We start from the raw sequence: 18,902 nt of genomic DNA, 5'->3' as shown, positions 1-18,902 counted from the left end.
GAATCAGTAATTTAAAAAATCCCCAAAAGAAAAGTCCAGGACCAGATGGTTTCACAGGTGAATTCTACCAAATATTTATAGAAGACATAATATCTATTCTTTTTAAACTATTTCAAAAACAGGGGAGGATGGAAAGACTTCAAAATCATTCTAGGAGCCCAGCACTATCTTAATATCAAACCCAGATAAAGAAAATATAAAAAATGAAAACTGCAGTTTAATATATCTGATGAACATAAATGCAATAATCTTCAACAAAATTTTAGCAAACCAAATCCAACAACACATTTAAAACAAGATTTAGCACAATCAAGTGAGATTTATTCCTGTGATGGAAGTATGGTTCAATATTCATTAATCAACCAATGTTATACACCATATTAGCAAAATAAAGTATAAAAACCATAAAATAATTTCAATAAAAGCAAAGAAAGGATCTGAAATCCATTCATGAAAAAATATTCTCAAAAAAAAAAAAAAAACAGATTCAGAGGGAATAAACCTCAACATTGTAAGGGCCAGTATGAAAATCTCACAGCTATCATCATACTCAATGGAGAAAAACAGAACTTCTCTTCTAAGATCAGGAACAAAACAAGATGTCCACTCTCACCACTGTTATACAACATAATACTGAAAATCCTAACCATAACAATCAGACAAGAAAAATAAATGCAAGGCAACCGAATTGGTAAGGAAGAACACATTTTCATATTTGTAGATGACATGAAACTGCATATAAAATATCCTAATGATGTTACCAAAAACCTACTAGAACTAATAAATGATTTACAGTATACAGAATTAATATCCAGAAATACATTGCATTTCTATACACTAATAACGAAGTAGAAGAAAAATTAAGAAAAAAATCCCATTTATATTGCACCAAAAATAATTAAATTCCTCAGAAAAAAACTTCACCAAAGTGGTAAAGTACTTGTCCTCCAAAAAGTTTAAAATACTAATGAAAGAATTTGAAGATGACACAAACAAAAGCAAGAATATTCTATGCTCATGAATCAGGAGAACAAATGTTTAAATGTCTATACTACCCAAAGCATTCTTTTTTATTTTTTTAAAGTTTTTTTATTTATTTATTTATTCATGACAGACACAGAGAGAGAGAGAGAGAGAGAGGCAGAGACACAGGCAGAGGGAGAAGCAGGCTCCATGTAGGAAGCCCAACGTGGGACTCGATCCTGGGTCTCCAAGATCACACCCTGGGCGGAAGGCAGCACTAAACTGCTGAGCCTCTGGGGCTGCCCTACCCAAAGCATTCTACACATTCAATTCAATCCCTATCAAAATACCAGTAGCATTTTTCACAGAATTAGAACAAAGAACCCTAATATTTGTATGGAACCACAAAAGATCCTAAATAGCTAAAGCAGTCATGAGAAAGAACAACAAAGCTGGAGGTATCACAATCTTAGATTTCAAGGTATGCTAGAAAGCTGTAGTTATCAAAATAGTGTTATACTGGCATAAGAATAGACACAGAGATCAATGGAAGAGAATAGAAAACCCAGAAATAAACCCAGGATTATATGGTCAATTAATCTAGAACAAAACAAAGAAGAATATAGTGGGAAAAAGTCTCTTCAATAAATAGTGTGGAGAAAACTAAACAGCTACATGCAAAAAAAATAAATAAAATTGTACCACTTTCTTACACCATACACACACACAAAAAAATCAAAATGGATTAAAGGCTTAAATGTGAAACCTGAATCTATAAATTTCCTGGAAGAACATATAAGGAGTAATCTCCTTGACATCAGTCATAGAAACATTTTTTCTAGATATGTCTCCTTTGACAATGAAAACAATAGTAAATTTAAATAATTGGTACTATACAAAAACATAAAACTTTTGCACAAAGAAGGGAAACATGAACAAAACAAAAATATATACCCTAAAAAATTAGGGAAGATATTTTTAAATTGTGCAAGAGCAGGACCTGAGAGGGTAAGAGAAACAACAAGAACAGGAACATGCATAAATGGCCACAGCTTTATTTGTGTGGCAAAAGCCAATTATTCCTGCCATTGTTCTGTACTGAAAACAGTACATGTTGAAAACAGCAATGATGGTAGATATCCACGCCTGCTGAGGTCAGTTCTCCATCCTCTGAAGCCCCCTAGTTAATGCTTCTCTGAGACCCATGCCTATAGTTACATACACAGTTCCCTGCTGCCCCTCAAGTGATTGGTTTCTTGAGTTGTTTTTCCTTCCTTGCTTCTGCATACTTTACATTGTATTATAATAAGGCTGAAAACCAACCTAGACTCAGGGCTTCACCTTGGTGCCTGTATTTCTTGGTAGTGCCTGACAGTGTAGCCTCTTTGAGTCTCTCTTTTTCCCAAGATGTTGGACTCTGAGTAATCATTTCATCTCTCATCGGAACACACCATGTGGCAGCAAATCATATATCTGATAAAGAGTTAATATTCAAAATATGTAAACAACTTACACAACTCAAGATAAAAAAGTAATCCAGTTAAAATGAATGAGCAGAAGAGATGCACAGACATTTTCCAAGGAAGACCTATAGATGATGAAAAGAAACATATAAAGATGCTCAACATCACTAATTCTCAGGGAAATGCAAATCAAAATAACAATGAGATATCACCTGTCAAAATGGCTAAAATCAAAAAGGTAATTGAATTTAAATAAGCAAATAAATAAATAAATAAATAAATAAATAAATAAATAAATAATAAATAAGATAAAGCTAAGGAGTAAGCACACACAAAAAGATAAATAACAAATTGTGGTGAATATGTGGAGAAAAAGCTATATATGTGTATATATATATATATATATATATATATATATATGAGAGAGAGAAATGGAGATCTATACATAAAATTTTATTGTAAACCAAAGATAGACAAACTTGGAATAAAACGTAAAGAGAGATCCTCACGAGACTAGAAGAGGAGCTGGAAGCCCTTTGAGAGGAAATAAGCATATGAGAATGGGAAGGAAGAGGAGAAAGGGAGGGATTCAATTAATAAGAGAAGCTCAAAGTTAAGACTCAGCAATATCTATGGAAGCTCTGAATTTAGCACAACACAGGGGGTCAGTCCTATGATGCTTAGAATTGACAATAAACACTGTGTGAAATGAGAGGACATATAAGTAATGCCTGGAAAGCATGCAAATAAATTAAATCCTAGCCAAAGATCAGAGAGTCAGCAAGGGTGGAGAATATGGGGAACAGGAGCCCCTACATTAAATTGAGATGTATACTTAAGCTTCTGTTACAGCCAGACTTTGGAGGAAGGAGGATGGGAGGAAATCTGGAGAAAATAAAATTAAGAAATGTCTTTCTATCTCATTAAAATCTTCCCCTGTAGAAGTTTTAGTCAGTTTTCATTTTTTATTTCTTAAGAATATAACAGTAAATCTCCCTTATAATAGTATTCTCTTTATAAATAATTTTAAATTTTTAAGTCACAAGTTAGTTTTCTGTCAATCTAAATATTATTCTTTTTGACAATTAGTTTCAACTCTTTTGAGTCCTTTTGTAGTATTCTTGCTTATCTGTTAGTCCCTAACTTATCAATATTCCAGTAAAATTAAACTACTCTTAAGGAAAATATAAATTAAAAATAGTTTTCATTTTAGGCCATTTTTTCTAAAATAAAACACAATAAACATACCAAAGGAGCATATCTTGGTTTTAGAGGCTCAGGAGGCATCTTGCACCGACAGAGACGTTTGATCTTGGGTGATGGTAGTAAAGGCTCACAAGGAGGTAGTGGTGGTTTTTCTCTTAATGGGGGGACTCTACCTGTACCTGTTTTTTTCCCCTTTTCTTTGAATGTAGTCTTTTTGGATGACATTTTGAATTCTCTCTTTAGTTCCAGTGTTTCCTTCTTTGAATCTGCAGATGTGGCATCAGATTCATCAACTCCTTTCTTTTTAGCCTCCAGTTTATATAGTGACTCTTCAGATTCAGCATCTGAACTTTTGAATGTCTCAGGCTTCTTTGAGTCTCTCTTGGAATATTCATCATATTCTGCATCAGTAGACTCTTGTTTCTTGGCATCTTTCTTTGAATCTTTCTTAATTTTCTTTGATTCATACTTATCCTTTGACTCCCAATCCGATTCAGTTTCAGTAGACTCTTCATATTTCATTGCAGATTTATTTTTGTCTTTTTTTGAAATTCTCTTATCCTTTTTTTCATCTTGTTTACCCTTTTCTGAATTCCATTCAGATTCAGAATCAGCATCAGTGGACACTTCATCCTTCTTGGCATCCTTTTTCTTCTCATCTTTTTTTGAATCTATCTTATCCTTCTTTTCATCTTTCTTCCAATTCGTTGTCTCTAATTCAGACTCAGATTCAGCATCAGTAGACACTTCATCCTTCTTTGTATCCTTTTTCTTGTCATTTTTCTTTGAATCTTTCTTAGCCTTCTTTGACTCTTTCTTTGCATCTGCTGATTCTGCATCAGTAGTCTCTGTGTCTTTTTTTGCATCCCTTTTCTTGTCACTTTTCTTTGAGTCTTTTTTAGCCTTCTTTGGCTCTTTCTTTGCATCCTTTGAGTCTACAGATTCTGCATCAGTAGACTCTGTGTCTTTCTTTGAATCCTTCTTCTTGTCTTTCTTTGTACCTTTCTTGTCTTTCTTTACATCTTTCTTTGAATCTTTTGAGTCTACAGATTCAGCATCAGAGCTCTTTGCATCCTTTTTTGTGTCCTTCTTTGAAGGCTTCTTTGAATTATTCTGAGAGTAATTCTTTAACCACATATCAAGTTTCATGGATTCAGCACCAGACTCCTCTAAATAGAGTATGAAATCCATATTTGAACTATTTTTTGAACAAGTCTGTGATTTGGCATCAGAATTGTTCTGTGAATCCTTAGAATCCTTCTTTGCACATATGAAATCATTATCTGTCTCCTTGAAATTCTTTGACTCTCTCTTATCTTTTTTTGGATACATTGATATTGCCTCAAAATAATTGGATTCTGGGTTTATTTCTAATTTGGACTTTGACTTCTTATATAGTTCACATGATAATTTTGATGGAGTTTTAACTGCTTTATTTCCTTTTCTAGGTTTCTCATCATTTACTGTTTTAGAATCTGTAGTTGTGTCACATGGGCTTTTGTTTTCCTTGGCATTTCTCTGTAAAGTTCCTCCTTTTTTGTCATCTCTGGACTTCTTAGATTCTCCATTTTCAGGATAAGCTTTAAGAGTATAAGGATTTCTGAACTGAGCCTGTCTCCTAACTGTTAAGTAAACAGATGGCCTTTGGGAAATTTTTTTTGAAGAATGCCTTATCCTTATATGAGCTGGCTTCTGAATTTCCTCTAATTTTCTTTTGTCATGTCTCTGAAAAGATTAGTTAGAATAATGATAAACATTTTAAATAAGTTATATTTTTTAACTGAAACATGAAAATTGTCTAGCTTTTCATTAACCATCTATTTAAAATGGAAAAAATATTTTCAACATTTTGTGTGTGTTGTAGTATGTGAGATAACTCCATATTAGGAGCCAAATGACTTTCAACCTTAGGATTTTCTCAATGACTTAAATAGGGATTGGAGTAAGCCCACAATGATCCATGATATTTAAGGGCTCCTCCTCACCATTGACAGTGGGTTCCTCTTAAATCCCTATATAGGAGAGATCTTTTGAAACATTTTGTGCACCTTTCATTCTCATGTTACCTCAGAAATAAGCTGATTCCCTTGAAATTTGTCATGACAATTCTTGTGACAACTGTTTCAGGCCTTACTTAGAGTTTTGCTACTGCTTTCAAGATATCTGAACAAATCAAGAGCCTGAGACCCTTGGCATGGGTTATTTCCCAAAACAAGGACATAAAATGAAATAAATATCAGATCATATTAATTTTTGCAGTGGTAATGTAATTTTTTTAAATCCCAATCCCAAATCTATCAAATCTGTTACTCATAATGGATACATAAACTAATTTTGCATTTATCTTTTATAGTCATTTCACTATTCAATAGGGACATCACCAGTCAATGAAATAGTCATATAGAATTAAAGGAGGACCATGAAGAGAAGCATGAAACTTGGATCACTACAGATGTAATGGATGGCATTTGAAGAAATTCATTGACTGTAACTCTGCTTTGGGTAATGATTTTAAAACACATTTTGATATCATTAGGAGTGATATCAGATTTCACTTAAATCATAGTAGTTAAAATAATACAAAGTGTAGAATTGGAAAATAGAGAAAGATTTGATGTCTCCTTTCAAACATGTCCATCATCTTCTCTATTTGTAAGCTAGCTTTTCCTTTTCCTTATTAATGAGATAATGGTACTTTAAAAAAGTGGTAGAAAGCTTGAATGTCCCAGTATCTAGTATCCTGAGTACCAGATTAAAGAAAATTAAGAGGCTCTGAAACCTCATCAATATTGGCTCATATTCTAAGATTTAGTTAAGATGTTTTGGCAGCTGGTAAACATTTTCTGAGAGATTCCACTAGTTGCAGCATTAGCTTCTGTAGCTTACACAGCCTACTACTTATATAATGTCTTTGAAAAGGAGAATTATGTATAAATAAAAGTTTATTTGAAACAGATGGAGATAATAGTAAATTTAAAAATATCTGCTTCCAAAAGGAACCAAAATTCAAACTATATGTTTTTATTTATGTTTATATATTATGTAAGCTTAGATTTAGTTAACAATGACATTTTCAATACTTACAGGAACTGTGATTTGTGATTCTGAAGGTCTTGATCTCTTTTTTCTACCTGGCTGGAGTGGTTTGGGAAATGTCAAAGGAAAATAATCTTGATTCCATATTTTTTTGCTTGATTCACTTACTAAAATGAGTGAGGACAATGAACAATTTGCAGTTAATAGTCAGATTTTCATCAGCACTGAAATATTCTTGAGTAAGAAATACATTGTTTAAATTAAGGTAAATTTAAACTTAAAATATAGCTTTCCCTCTGGAGTCTGTAGTTATTTGCATATCAGGGAAAATAAAAGCTAATTTCCCCATTTAGCACTAAGTTATGCATAAGATCACATTTGTAGCTTTATTTTCTGTATTAAACCAGTTTTCACAATTTTGACTTAAGTCATAGTACTTAAAAAATACAAACAATTGGAATGGAAAATAGAGAAAGATTTAATATTTCCTTTCAAACATCTCCATCGTCTTCTCTATTTTGTTGTTCTTTAGTCATTTTTGTTCTGTTCAAATGCTATGAATTCTATAGTTTCCATAATAACACAATGAAGAGCATAAAGTAGTCTGTAAAGTCTGTTGATTAAATCTAATTATTTATTTTAGTGCTCCTCTGACCTCAATGACATCCAGGCCACAGAAATTAGGGTTACATACCCAAATACTGATTTTAGTTCAGAGAATTCTATTTAAAAAATGGCATATACACCCTTGAGGGCATCCAGAATAAAGTGATCAAACTAGGTGGATGCTCTAACATCAAAAGAAGAAATGATGAAGTAATTCAGAATAGTTCTCTTAGAGATAAGGAGACTAATGAGAGATGTGATCACTATATCAAATACTTAAAGAATTTTTATATGAAAGTGTAGTAGTAATAGTAATAACAGAATAGCTGCAATGCTAACACTTATATAGTGCTTACTATCTGTCAGACTGTTTTAAGCACATTTAATTTTCACAACCCTTTGAATTAGATAATAATTTTTATAATTGCTTCCATTTTATAGATGTACAAAAATGAAGCACGGAGAGAGGTTAAATTGATTGCCAAAAATCATAAAGTACAAGAGCTAAGATTCAAAGATATTTTGGATCAGAGTCCATGCTTTTAATCACAATGTTAGAAAATTCTATGTATTTCCTAAGGGGAGGATTAGATTCCATGAGTAAAACTTATATCAGTGCAGGCAGATGTCAGCTCAATATATAAGGAGACTTTTCCTTAAGTTGTAGCTGTTCAACAAAATGAAATGTCCATTTTCATGATTTTGACTATATATTTTTCTTTACTTTGGTTTTCAGAATTGTGGATTTTAAATAAAAGGAAAACTCATGCAATTAAGGTTGGTTTTTATAATGAGGAAGGAAAAACTATTTCCTTTTAAAATAGCTAGTAAAAAACCTCATCAAGGTTAGAAATATTTTTTAAGATTTTAAAAAAAATTTAAAGATTTTTATTTATTTTTGAGAAAGAGAGAGAGAGAGAAAAGAGCACAAGCAGGGGGAGGAGCAGAGGGGAGATGTAGACTCCCCACTAAGCAGGCAGCCAGATGTGGGACTTGATCATGACCTGAGCTGAAGGTAGGTGCTTAACTGACTGAGCTACCCAGGTGCTCAAGGTCAGAAATATTTTAATCAAACACACATTCCAACACACATACACATACACACACATATATAGGTACTTTTAAATATTAAGAAAAATATCGGAGTATTTTATGCTCTATTACATTGAATGGAAGATACAAGCTATTTGTCCCTAAAATAATTGTAAATGTAATGTAAATAAAATTGAACTTCAAAGACTCATTTCTTACTTGATATGGAATTATCATTTGTTCTGATGTTTACTTCTTGCCTGTTAAAAAAAAGCCTCAATTAAAGTTGTGCAGTATTTAAAGATAAGTAATAATAGTAATGTGTCAATAATAATTTATAGTATGATATGATATATGATATGATATGATATGATATGATATGATATGATGTTATGATATAATATAGAACATATACCAGTGATAATGTCTGGTATCAAAAAGACAAAAAATAAGTATTTGTGAAGATATGGAAAAGGAAACACTTGAACACTATTGGTAAGAATGTAAACTGCTTCAACTACTGTGGAAAACAGCATGGAGATTTCTCCAAAAACTAAAACTAGAAGTACTGTATGATCCAGCAATTCCACTTTTATGTATTTACTTGAGGAAAATAAAAACATTAATTCAAAAAAATATATGAACCACTATGTTTACTACAGATTTATAATACATAAGATATAGAAGCAACACAACTGTCCATCCATAGATAAATAACTAAAGAAGATGTAATATATATATATATGAATATTAACCATAAAAAGAATTAAATCTTTTGATTTGCAGCAACATGGATGAACCTAGAGGGTATTATGTAAAGTGAAATAAAAGCTGTTATATGATTTTACTTATACTTGGAATAAAAAAACAATAAATATATAAACAAAAATAGAAACAGACTCATGGGTACAGAGAACAAGCTAGTGGTTGCCAGAGGGGAAAAGGGTGGCAGGATGAACAAAATAGGTGAAGAGGATTAAGAGGTACAAAATTTCAATTATAAAATAAATAATAGAGATGAAATATATAGCACAGGAAATACAGTGAATAATATTTTAATGATGCATATACTGACAGATAACCACACTTACTGTGGTGAGCACTGCACAATGTATAGAATTGTTAAATCATTATGTTGTACACCTGAAACTAATATAATATTGTATGTTAAGTATACTTCAATAAAAAAGTAACGTAAATTTTAAAACATGACAAAATACTATATATTTCCTAAGTATTATTCAATATTATAATAGTTTGCATTATAAACATTGATAATTAGATAACAAAATACATTAATTAAATGTGTATTATGGCTAACAATAATAATGATATTGTTAATAAGCCTTCAATAATAATACTTCAATGAATTTTTTAGTATAGTTGATGCAATGTTGCATTAGTTTTAATTGTACAACATAGTGATTCAACAACACATTGTGTTACATTCCCTACTATCTCAATACATTGCTGCTACAATATAACTATATTCCTTATGCTATGCCTTTTATTCCCATGAATGTCAACTCTCAGTTCCCTGCATTTATAGGTCTTATTCTGTTTTTGCTTGTCAACTTTTTTTTTTTTGAGATTCCACTTACAAATGAAACTATATGGTATTTCACTTTCTCAGCCCGATTTATTTCACTTAGCATAACAGCCTTAAGGTCCATCCATGCTGTCTAAAATGGAAAGATCTTATTCTTTGCAATAAGAATTAGATTATTCTTTCTATATTATGGTGGCATAATATTCCACTGTGTGTGTGTGTGTGTGTGCATGCGCACGTGTATGTGCACCTGTGTTCTTTTCTTTTTTTGTATATTTTTTATTGGAGCTCAATTTGTCAACGTATAGCATAACATCCAATGCTCATCCCATCAAGTGTCCCCCTCAGTGCCCATCACCCAGTCACCCCAACCCCCTACCCACCTCTTTTCCACCATCCCTTGTTGGTTTCCCAGAGTTAGATGTCTCATGTTCTGTCACCCTCTCTTGATATTTTCCACTCATTTTCTGTCCTTTCCCCTTTATTCCCTTTCACTACTTTTATATTCCTCAAATAAATGAGAGCATATAATGTTTATCCTTCTCTGATTGACTTACTGCACTCAGCATAATACCCTCCAGTTCCATCCACGTCGAAGCAAATGGTGGGATGGTCGGTATTTGTCATTTCTAATGGCTGAGTAATATTCCATTGTATACATAGACCACAACTTCTTTATCCATTCATTTTCTTTTTATTTATTTATTTATTTTTTTAATTAATTTTTATTGGTGTTCAATTTACCAACATACAGAAAAACACCCAGTGCTCATCCCGTCAAGTGTCCACCTCAGTGCCCGTCACCCATTCCCCTCCAACACCCGCCCTCCTCCCCTTCCACCACCCCTAGTTCGTTTCCCCGAGTTAGGAGTCTTTATGTTCTGGATAAAGAAGATGTGGTTTATGTATACAATGGAATATTACTCAGCAATTAGAAACGACAAATACCCACCATTTGCTTCAATGTGGATGGAACTGGAGGGTATTATCCATTCATTTTCGATGGACACTGAAGCTCCTTCCAAAGTTTGGCTATTTTGGACATTGCTGCTATAAACATCGGGGTGCAGGTGTCCCAGCATTTCACTGCATTTGTATCTTTAGGGTAAATCCCCAGCAGTGCAATTGCTGGGTATTAGGGCAGATCAATTTTTAACTCTTTGAGGAACCTCCATACAATTTCCCAGAGTAGCTGCACCAGTTCACATTCCCACCAACAGTGCAGGAGGGTTCCCCTTTCTGCACATCCTCGCCAACATTTGTGGTTTCCTGCCTTGTTAATTTTCCCCATTCTCACTGGTGGGAGGTGGTATCTCATTGTGGTTTTGATTTGTATTTCCCTGATGGCCAGTGATATGGAGCATTTTTTCATGTGCTTGTTGGCCATGTCTATGTCTTCCTCTGGACATCTAAATGTAAATGAATATAACTGGACCACCTATTAATGGGAAACACAAAAATAAACTCATAATGGACTAAAACCCTATATTTGAGACATGAAACACTTAAAATCCTAGAAGAAAACCCAGGAAAACCGTCTCTGACATCAGCTATAACAAAATTTGTCTATATATGTTTCCTAAGGCAAAAGGAACAAAATCAAAAGTTCACTATTGAGACTTCATCAAAATAAAAATATTTTGCACAAGAAAAGAAACTATTAACAAAACCAAAAGACAACCTACTAAATGGGAGAAGACAAATGCAAATGATATATCTGATAAGAGTTTAATATTCGGGATTCCTGGGTGGCGCGGCGGTTTGGCGCCTGCCTTTGGCCCAGGGCGTGATCCTGGAGACCCAGGATCGAATCCCACGTCGGGCTCCCGGTGCATGGAGCCTGCTTCTCCCTCTGCCTGTGTCTCTGCCTGTGTCTCTGCCTCTCTCTCTCTCTCTGTGTGACTATCATAAATAAATAAAAATTTAAAAAAAAAGAGTTTAATATTCAAAATATATAAAGAGCTTATACAACTCAATACCAAACAAAACCCACAAGCAATCCGATTACAAAATGGGCAGAAGACCTGAATAGACATTTTTCTAAAGAAGACATTCAGATGAGCAATAGATACATCAAATGATATTCAACATCACTAATAGTGAAATGCAAATCAAAACCAATCAATGATATATCATCTTACAGCCTTTAAAGTGGCTAAAACACAAGAAATAAAATTTGAAAAGGGAGAATGTGGAGAAAAAGGAACCCTTCCTTATACATTCTTGGTGGGAATGTAAATTGGTATAGCCATGATAAGAGTATGGAAGTTCCTCAGAAAATTAAAATTTAAAATACCATATGAGTTAAAAATTCCACTACTGGGTATTTACAAAAAGAAATAAAAAATATTAATTCTCAAAGATAGATGTGCATTTGTTTATGCAGCAGCATTTATAATAGCCAAGATATAGAAGCCAACTAATTGCCAATGAATACATCAGTGGATAAAGAACACAGGCACAGGGGGTGGGGCAAGATGGCAGAGTAGTAGAGTCCCCAAGTCACCTGTCCCCACCAACTAACCTAGATAAATTTCAAATCACCTTGAAAAACTATGGGTTCAACCTGATATTTGAAGAGCGAACAGCTGGAATGTTACAGAGAGGAGTTTGCACTTCTAACAAGTACAACTAGTTTTAAGCTACTCTGTACTGAGTAAAATGACTAGAAAGAAGAACTCACCACAAAAGAAAGAATCAGAAACAGTATTCTCTCCCACAAAAGATGGAGTACAATTTGCTGTCAAAACCAATTCAGAAGCACAATTATAAAGCTACTGATGGCTCTGGAAAAAAAGCTTTATGCTTTTTGAATCCTTTATGTATTCAAGAGACTTCATGAATGCAGAATTTAGAAAGAATCAGGCCGAAATAAAAATCAGTTGAATGAGAAGCAATCCAAATTGGAAATCCTAATGACAAGGGTTAATGAGGTAGAAGAACGAGTGAATGACATAGAAAACAAGTTGATGGCAAGGAAGGAAGCTGAGGGAAAAAAAAACAATTGAAAGACCACGAAGAAAGGTTAAGGGAAATAAATGACAACCTCAGAAGGAAAAATCTACGTTTAACTGGGGTTCCAGAGGGTGCCGAAAGGTACAGAGGACCAGAAATCATATTTAAACAAATCATAGTTGAGAACTTCCCTAACTTGAGGAGGGAAACAGGCATTCAGATCCAGGAGATAGAGAGATCCCCCCTAAAATCAATAAAATCCGTTCAACACTTCAAAATTTAAGAGTAGAACTTGCAAATTCCAAAGATAAAGTGAAGATCCTTAAAACAGCAAGAGACAAGAGATGCCTAACTTTTATTGGGAGAAATATTAGATTAACAGCAGACCTCTCCACAGAGACCTGCCAGGCCAAAAAAGGCTGGGAGAATATATTCAGGGTCCGAAATGAAAGAAACTGCATCCAAGAATACTTTATCCAAGGCTCTCATTCAGAATAGAAGGAAAGATAAAAAGCTTCCAATCGGCAGAAACTGAAAGAATATGTGACCACCAAACCACCTCTGCAAGAACTATTGACTTGGGAAAAGAAAGAGGAAGCCCAAAGAAATAAGCCACAAAAAAAGGGACTGAATAGGTATTACGATGACACTAAATTCATATCTTTCAATAGGAACTCTGAACGTGAATGGGCTTAATGATCCCATCAAAAGATGCAGGTTTTGGGATCCCTGGGTGGCGCAGTGGTTTAGCGCCTGCCTTTGGCCCAGGGTGCGATCCTGGAGACCCGGGATCGAATCCCACATCAGGCTCCCAGTGTATGGAGCCTGTTTCTCCCTCTGCCTGTGTCTCTGCCTCTCTCTCTCTCTCTGTGACTATCATAAATAAATAAAAAAAATTTTTTTAAAAAGATGCAGGTTTTCAGACTGGATAGAAAAGCCAGACCCATCCATTTGCTGTCTACAAGAGACTCATTTGAGACCTATGGGCACCTCCAGACTAAAAATGAAAGGTTGGAGAACAATTTACACTCAAAAGGTCCTCAAAAGAAAGCAAGGGTAGTAATCCTCATATCAGATAAATCAAAGATTATCCCGAAGACCATAGTAAGAGATGAAGAGAGACACTATATCATAATTAAAGGATCTATCCAACAAGAGGATCTGACAATCATGAATATTTATGACCCTAATGTGGGAGCTGACAAGTATATCAATCAATTAATAACCAAAGTCAAGACATAGATAATAAATGCTTATACTGGGAGACTTCAACATGGCACTTTCTGGAAACAACAGATCTTCGAAGCACAACATCTCCAAAGAAGCAAGAGCTTTAAACAATACACTGAACCAGATGGATTTCACAGATATTTACAAAACTTTACATGTAAACACAACTGAATACATATTTTTCTCAAGTGCACATGGAAATTTTTACAGATTAGATCACATATTGCATCACAAATCAGATCTTAACCGATACCAAAAGAATGGGATTGTGCCCTGCATATTTTCAGACCATAATGCTTTGAAACTTGAACTCAATCACAAGAAGAAACTTGGAAGCAATTCAAACACGTGAAGGTTAAAGAACATCCTGATAGAAGATGAAAGGTTCAACCAGGATATTACAGAAGAATTAAAAAGATTCATTGAAACTAATGAGAATGAAGATGAAACTCTTCAAAATCTTTGGGATACAGCAAAAGAAGTCCTGAGAGAGAAAGACATTGCAATGCAAGCATCCCTCAAAAAATTGGAAAAAACTCAAATACACAAGGAAACCTTGCACCTAAAGGAACTAAAGAAAGAGCAACAAATAAAACCTACACACAGCAGAAGAAGAGAGTTAATAAAGATTCGAGCAGAAATCAATGAAATAGAGACCAAAAGAACTGTAGAACAGAACAACAAAACCAGGAGTTGGTTCATTGAAATAATTAATAATATATAAAAACATTTGGCCAGCCTTATTAAAAACCAAAGAGAAAGACTCTAATTAATAAAATCAGGAATGAAAAAGGAGAGATCGCCACCAATACCAAGGAAATACAAATGATTTAAAAAACATATTAGAGCAGCTGTATTCCAATAAATTGGGCAATATAGAAGAAATGGACGCATTTCTGGAAAACCACAAATTACCAAAACTGGAACAGGAAGAAATAGAAAATCTGAACAGGCTGATAACCAGGGAGGAAATTGAAGCAGTCATCAAAACCTCCAAAACACCAAATTCCAGGGCCAGATGGCTTCCAAGGGGAATCCTATCAAACGTTTAAAGAAGAAACAATACCTATTCTACTAGAACTGTTCTGAAAGATAGAAACAGATGGAATACTTCCACTTGTTCTATAACTTTAATTCTAAAACCAAAGACCCCACTAAAAAGGATAATTATAGACCAATGTACCTGATGAACACAGATGCAAACATTCTCAACAAGATACTAGCCAATAGGATAAATTGGGCAATTTATTCACCATGACCAAGTGGGATTTATCCCCAAGATGCAAGGCTGGTTCAACACATGTAAAGCAATCAATGTGATAGATAATATCAACAAGAGGAAAAACAAGAACCATATGATCCTCTCAATAGATGCAGAGAATGCATTTGATAAAATACAGCATCCATTCCTGATCAAAACTCTTCAGAGTGTAGGGATAGATGGAACATTCCTCAGCATCTTAAAAGCCATCTATGAAAAGCCCACAGCAAATATCATTCTCAATGGGGAAACACTGGGAGCCTTTCCCCTAAGATCAGGAACAAGACAAGAATGTCCACTCTCACCACTGCTTTTCAACATAGTACTAGATGTCCTAGGCTCACCAATAAGACAACAAAAAGAAATAAAAGACATTCAAATTGGCCAAGAAGAAGACAAACTCTCCGTCTTTGCAAATGACATGACACTGTACATAGAAAACCCAAGAGAGTCTACCCGAAGACTGCTAGAACTCATACAGCAATTTGGCAATGTGTCAGGATACAAAATCAATGCCCAGAAATCTGGCATTTCTATACACTAATGATAAGACTGAAGAAAGAGAAATTAAGGAATCAATCCCATTTACTTTTGTGCCCAAAAGCATAATATACCTAGGAATAAACCTAACCAAAGAGGTAAAGGATCTATACCCTAAAAAGCACAGAACACTTCTGAAAGAAATTGAAGAAGACACAAAGAGATGGAAAAATATTCCATGTTCTTGGATTGGAAGAATTAATATTGTGAAAATGTCTATTCTACCCAGGGCAATTTACATGTTTAATGCAATCCCTATCAAAATACCATGGACCTTCTTCAGATAGTTGGAAGAAATCATCTTAAAATTTGTGTGGAATCAGAAAAGACCCCGAATAGCCAGGGGAATATTGAAAAAGAAAACCAGAGCTGGGGGCACCACAATGCCGGATTTCAATTTGTACTACAAAGCTGTGATCATCAAGACAGTGTGGTTCTGGCATAAAAACAGACACATAGATCAATGGAACAGAATAGAGAATACAGAAATGGTACTTCAACTCTATGCTCAACTAATATTCGACAAAGCAGGAAAAACTATCCACTGGAAAACGTACCATCTCCTCAATAAATGGTGCTGGGAAAATTGGACAGCCATGTGCAAAAGAATGAAACTAGATCATTCTCTTACACCATACACAAAGATAAACTCAAAATAGATGAAAGATCTTAATGAGAGACATGAATGCCTCAAAATCCTAGAGGAGAACACAGGCAACACCCTTTTTGAACTTGGTCACAGCAACTTCTTGCAAGATACATCTATGAAGGCAAGGGGAAAAAAGCAAAAATGAATTATTGGAACTTCATCAAGATACAAAGCTTCTGCACAGGAAAAGAAACAGTCAACAAAAATCAAAGACAACCTACAGGATGGGAGAAGATATTTGCAAATGACGTATCAGATAAAGGGCTAGTATCTAAGATCTCTAAAGAACTTATTAAACTCAACAGCAAAGAAACAAACAATCCAATCATGAAATGGGCAAAAGACATGAACAGAAACTTCACCAAAGAAGACATACACATGGCCAACAAACACATGACAAAATGCTCTGCCTCCCTTGCCATTAAGGAAACCCAAATCAAAATCACAATGAGATACCACTTCTCATCATTGAGAATGGTGAAAATTAACAAGACAGGAAATAACAATTCTGGAGAGGATGTGGGGAAAGGGGAACCCTCTCTCACTGTTTATGGGAATGTGAACTGGTACCGCCACTCTGGGAAACTGTGTGGAGTTTCCTCAAAGAGTTAAAAATAGATCTGCCCTATGATCCAGCAATTGTACTGCTGGAGATTTACCTCAAAGATATAGATGCAGTGAAATAAATGGCAGGACACCTGCACCCTGATGTTTATAGCAGCAATGTCCACAATAGCCAATCTTTGGAAGGTTCCTCGATGTCCATTGAAAGATAAAGAAGATGTGATACATATATATATATATATATATGTACACATATACACACATATATGTACATATATATTTACATACACATGCAATGGAATATTACTCAGTCATTAGAGACAACAAATACCCACCATTTGCTTCAATGTTGATAGAACTGGAGGGTAATTTGCTGAGTGACGTAAGTCAACTGCAGAAGGACAAACATTATATGGTCTCATTCTTTTGGGGAATATAAAAAAAAATACTGAAAGGGAATCAAGGGGAAAGGAGAGAAAATGAGTGGGAAATATCGGAGACTGTGACAGAACATGACAGACTCCTAACTCTGGGAAATGAACAGGGGGTAGTGGAAAGGAAGGTGGGCAGGGGGATGGGGTTACTGGGTGACAGGCACTGATGGGGGCACTTTACGGGATGAGCAGCGGGTGTTATGCTATATGTTGGCAAATTGAACTCCAATAAAATACATATACAAAAAAAAGTAAAAAAAATTAAAGATATAGTGTATCTTGAAATCTGGAATTGAGATATCTCTAGTTTTCTTATTTTTTTTCCTCAAGACTGCTTTGGCTATTTGGAGTCTTTTATAGTTTCATCGAAATTTTATTATTATTTGTCTAGCACTGTGAAAAATGTTGGCATTTTGTTAGGGATTTGCTTAATCTGTAGATTGTTTTGGGGAGTACGTTCATTATAACAATGCTGGTTCTCCATTAGCATAAAATATCTTCCCATTTGTGTCATCTTCATTATCTTTCATCAGTGTTTTCTAGATTTCAGAGTACAGGCTTTCAACTCCTTAATTAAGTTCATTTTTACAGATTTTATAATTTGGGGTGCAATTGCAAATTATGTATTTTTCTTAATATCTCTTCCTACTACTTTGTTATTAGGGTGTAGAAATACTACTGATTTATTGGTATCAATTTTGTAACCTGCAACTTTACTAAATATATTTATCAGTTCTAGTAGGTTTTTTTTATGGAATCTTTTAGATTTGTATTCTAAATTCATAACATTTCCAAACAGTGAAAGTTTAACATCTTTACCAATATGAAAGCCTCCTATTTCTTTTACTTGCATGATTGCTGTGGATAAGACTTCAGTACTATGCTAAATAAAATGGTGAAGTTAGACATCTCTGTCTTATTTCTGATTTTGAGCAAAAGCTGTTAGTTTTTCACCTTTGAGTATGATGTTAGCTGTGTACTTTTCATATATGGTTTTTATTACGTTGAGATATGTTCCCTCTAAACCCACTTTCTTGAGAGTTTTTATCATGATTGTATGTTGTATTCTGTCAGAGGAGCTTTTTTTGCATATATTGAAATGACAATATGATTTTTTTCTTTGTTTTGTTGTAGTGTGTTATGTTGATTGATTGACCAATATTAGACCACCCTTGCATAACCAAAATAAATCTAATTTGATTGTGGTGGATGATCTTATAATGTATTTTTGTATACAGTTTGCTAATATTTTGGGGGGAGTTTTTGTTTCTGTGTTCATTAGGTAAATTGACATGTATTTTTCTTTTTAAAAATGTATTTGGTTTTGGTATTAGTGTAATTCTAGCCTGTTTTCCATAGAGGAGGTGAGTTCAGGGTATTCCAACATTAACATCTTGGACTGGAATCATCAGTT

The 18,902-nt window shown here is 34.2% G+C and overlaps 1 protein-coding gene across 1 annotated transcript in view; it reads right to left on the bottom strand.

The window, feature by feature from the left end:
• Positions 1 to 2,400: 2,400 nt before the first annotated feature.
• The window catches only part of CYLC1 (cylicin 1), an 80,912-nt gene continuing 64,410 nt past the window's right edge, over positions 2,401 to 18,902 (bottom strand). Inside the window, exons 2-6 of the mRNA XM_026016773.2 lie at positions 14,491 to 14,524; positions 8,526 to 8,558; positions 6,717 to 6,835; positions 3,675 to 5,357; positions 2,401 to 2,436 (exon numbers count right to left, since the gene is read on the bottom strand). Coding sequence (XP_025872558.2) covers positions 2,401 to 2,436; positions 3,675 to 5,357; positions 6,717 to 6,835; positions 8,526 to 8,558; positions 14,491 to 14,524 — 1,905 coding nt within the window. The remainder of the gene's footprint in view (positions 2,437 to 3,674; positions 5,358 to 6,716; positions 6,836 to 8,525; positions 8,559 to 14,490; positions 14,525 to 18,902) is intronic.

The sequence above is a fragment of the Vulpes vulpes genome, chromosome X (genome assembly GCF_048418805.1).
Source record: "Vulpes vulpes isolate BD-2025 chromosome X, VulVul3, whole genome shotgun sequence".
NCBI classification, from domain to species: domain Eukaryota; kingdom Metazoa; phylum Chordata; class Mammalia; order Carnivora; family Canidae; genus Vulpes; species Vulpes vulpes.
Note: the sequence above shows the minus strand (reverse complement) of the source record. Positions and strands in the feature narration are given on the sequence as shown.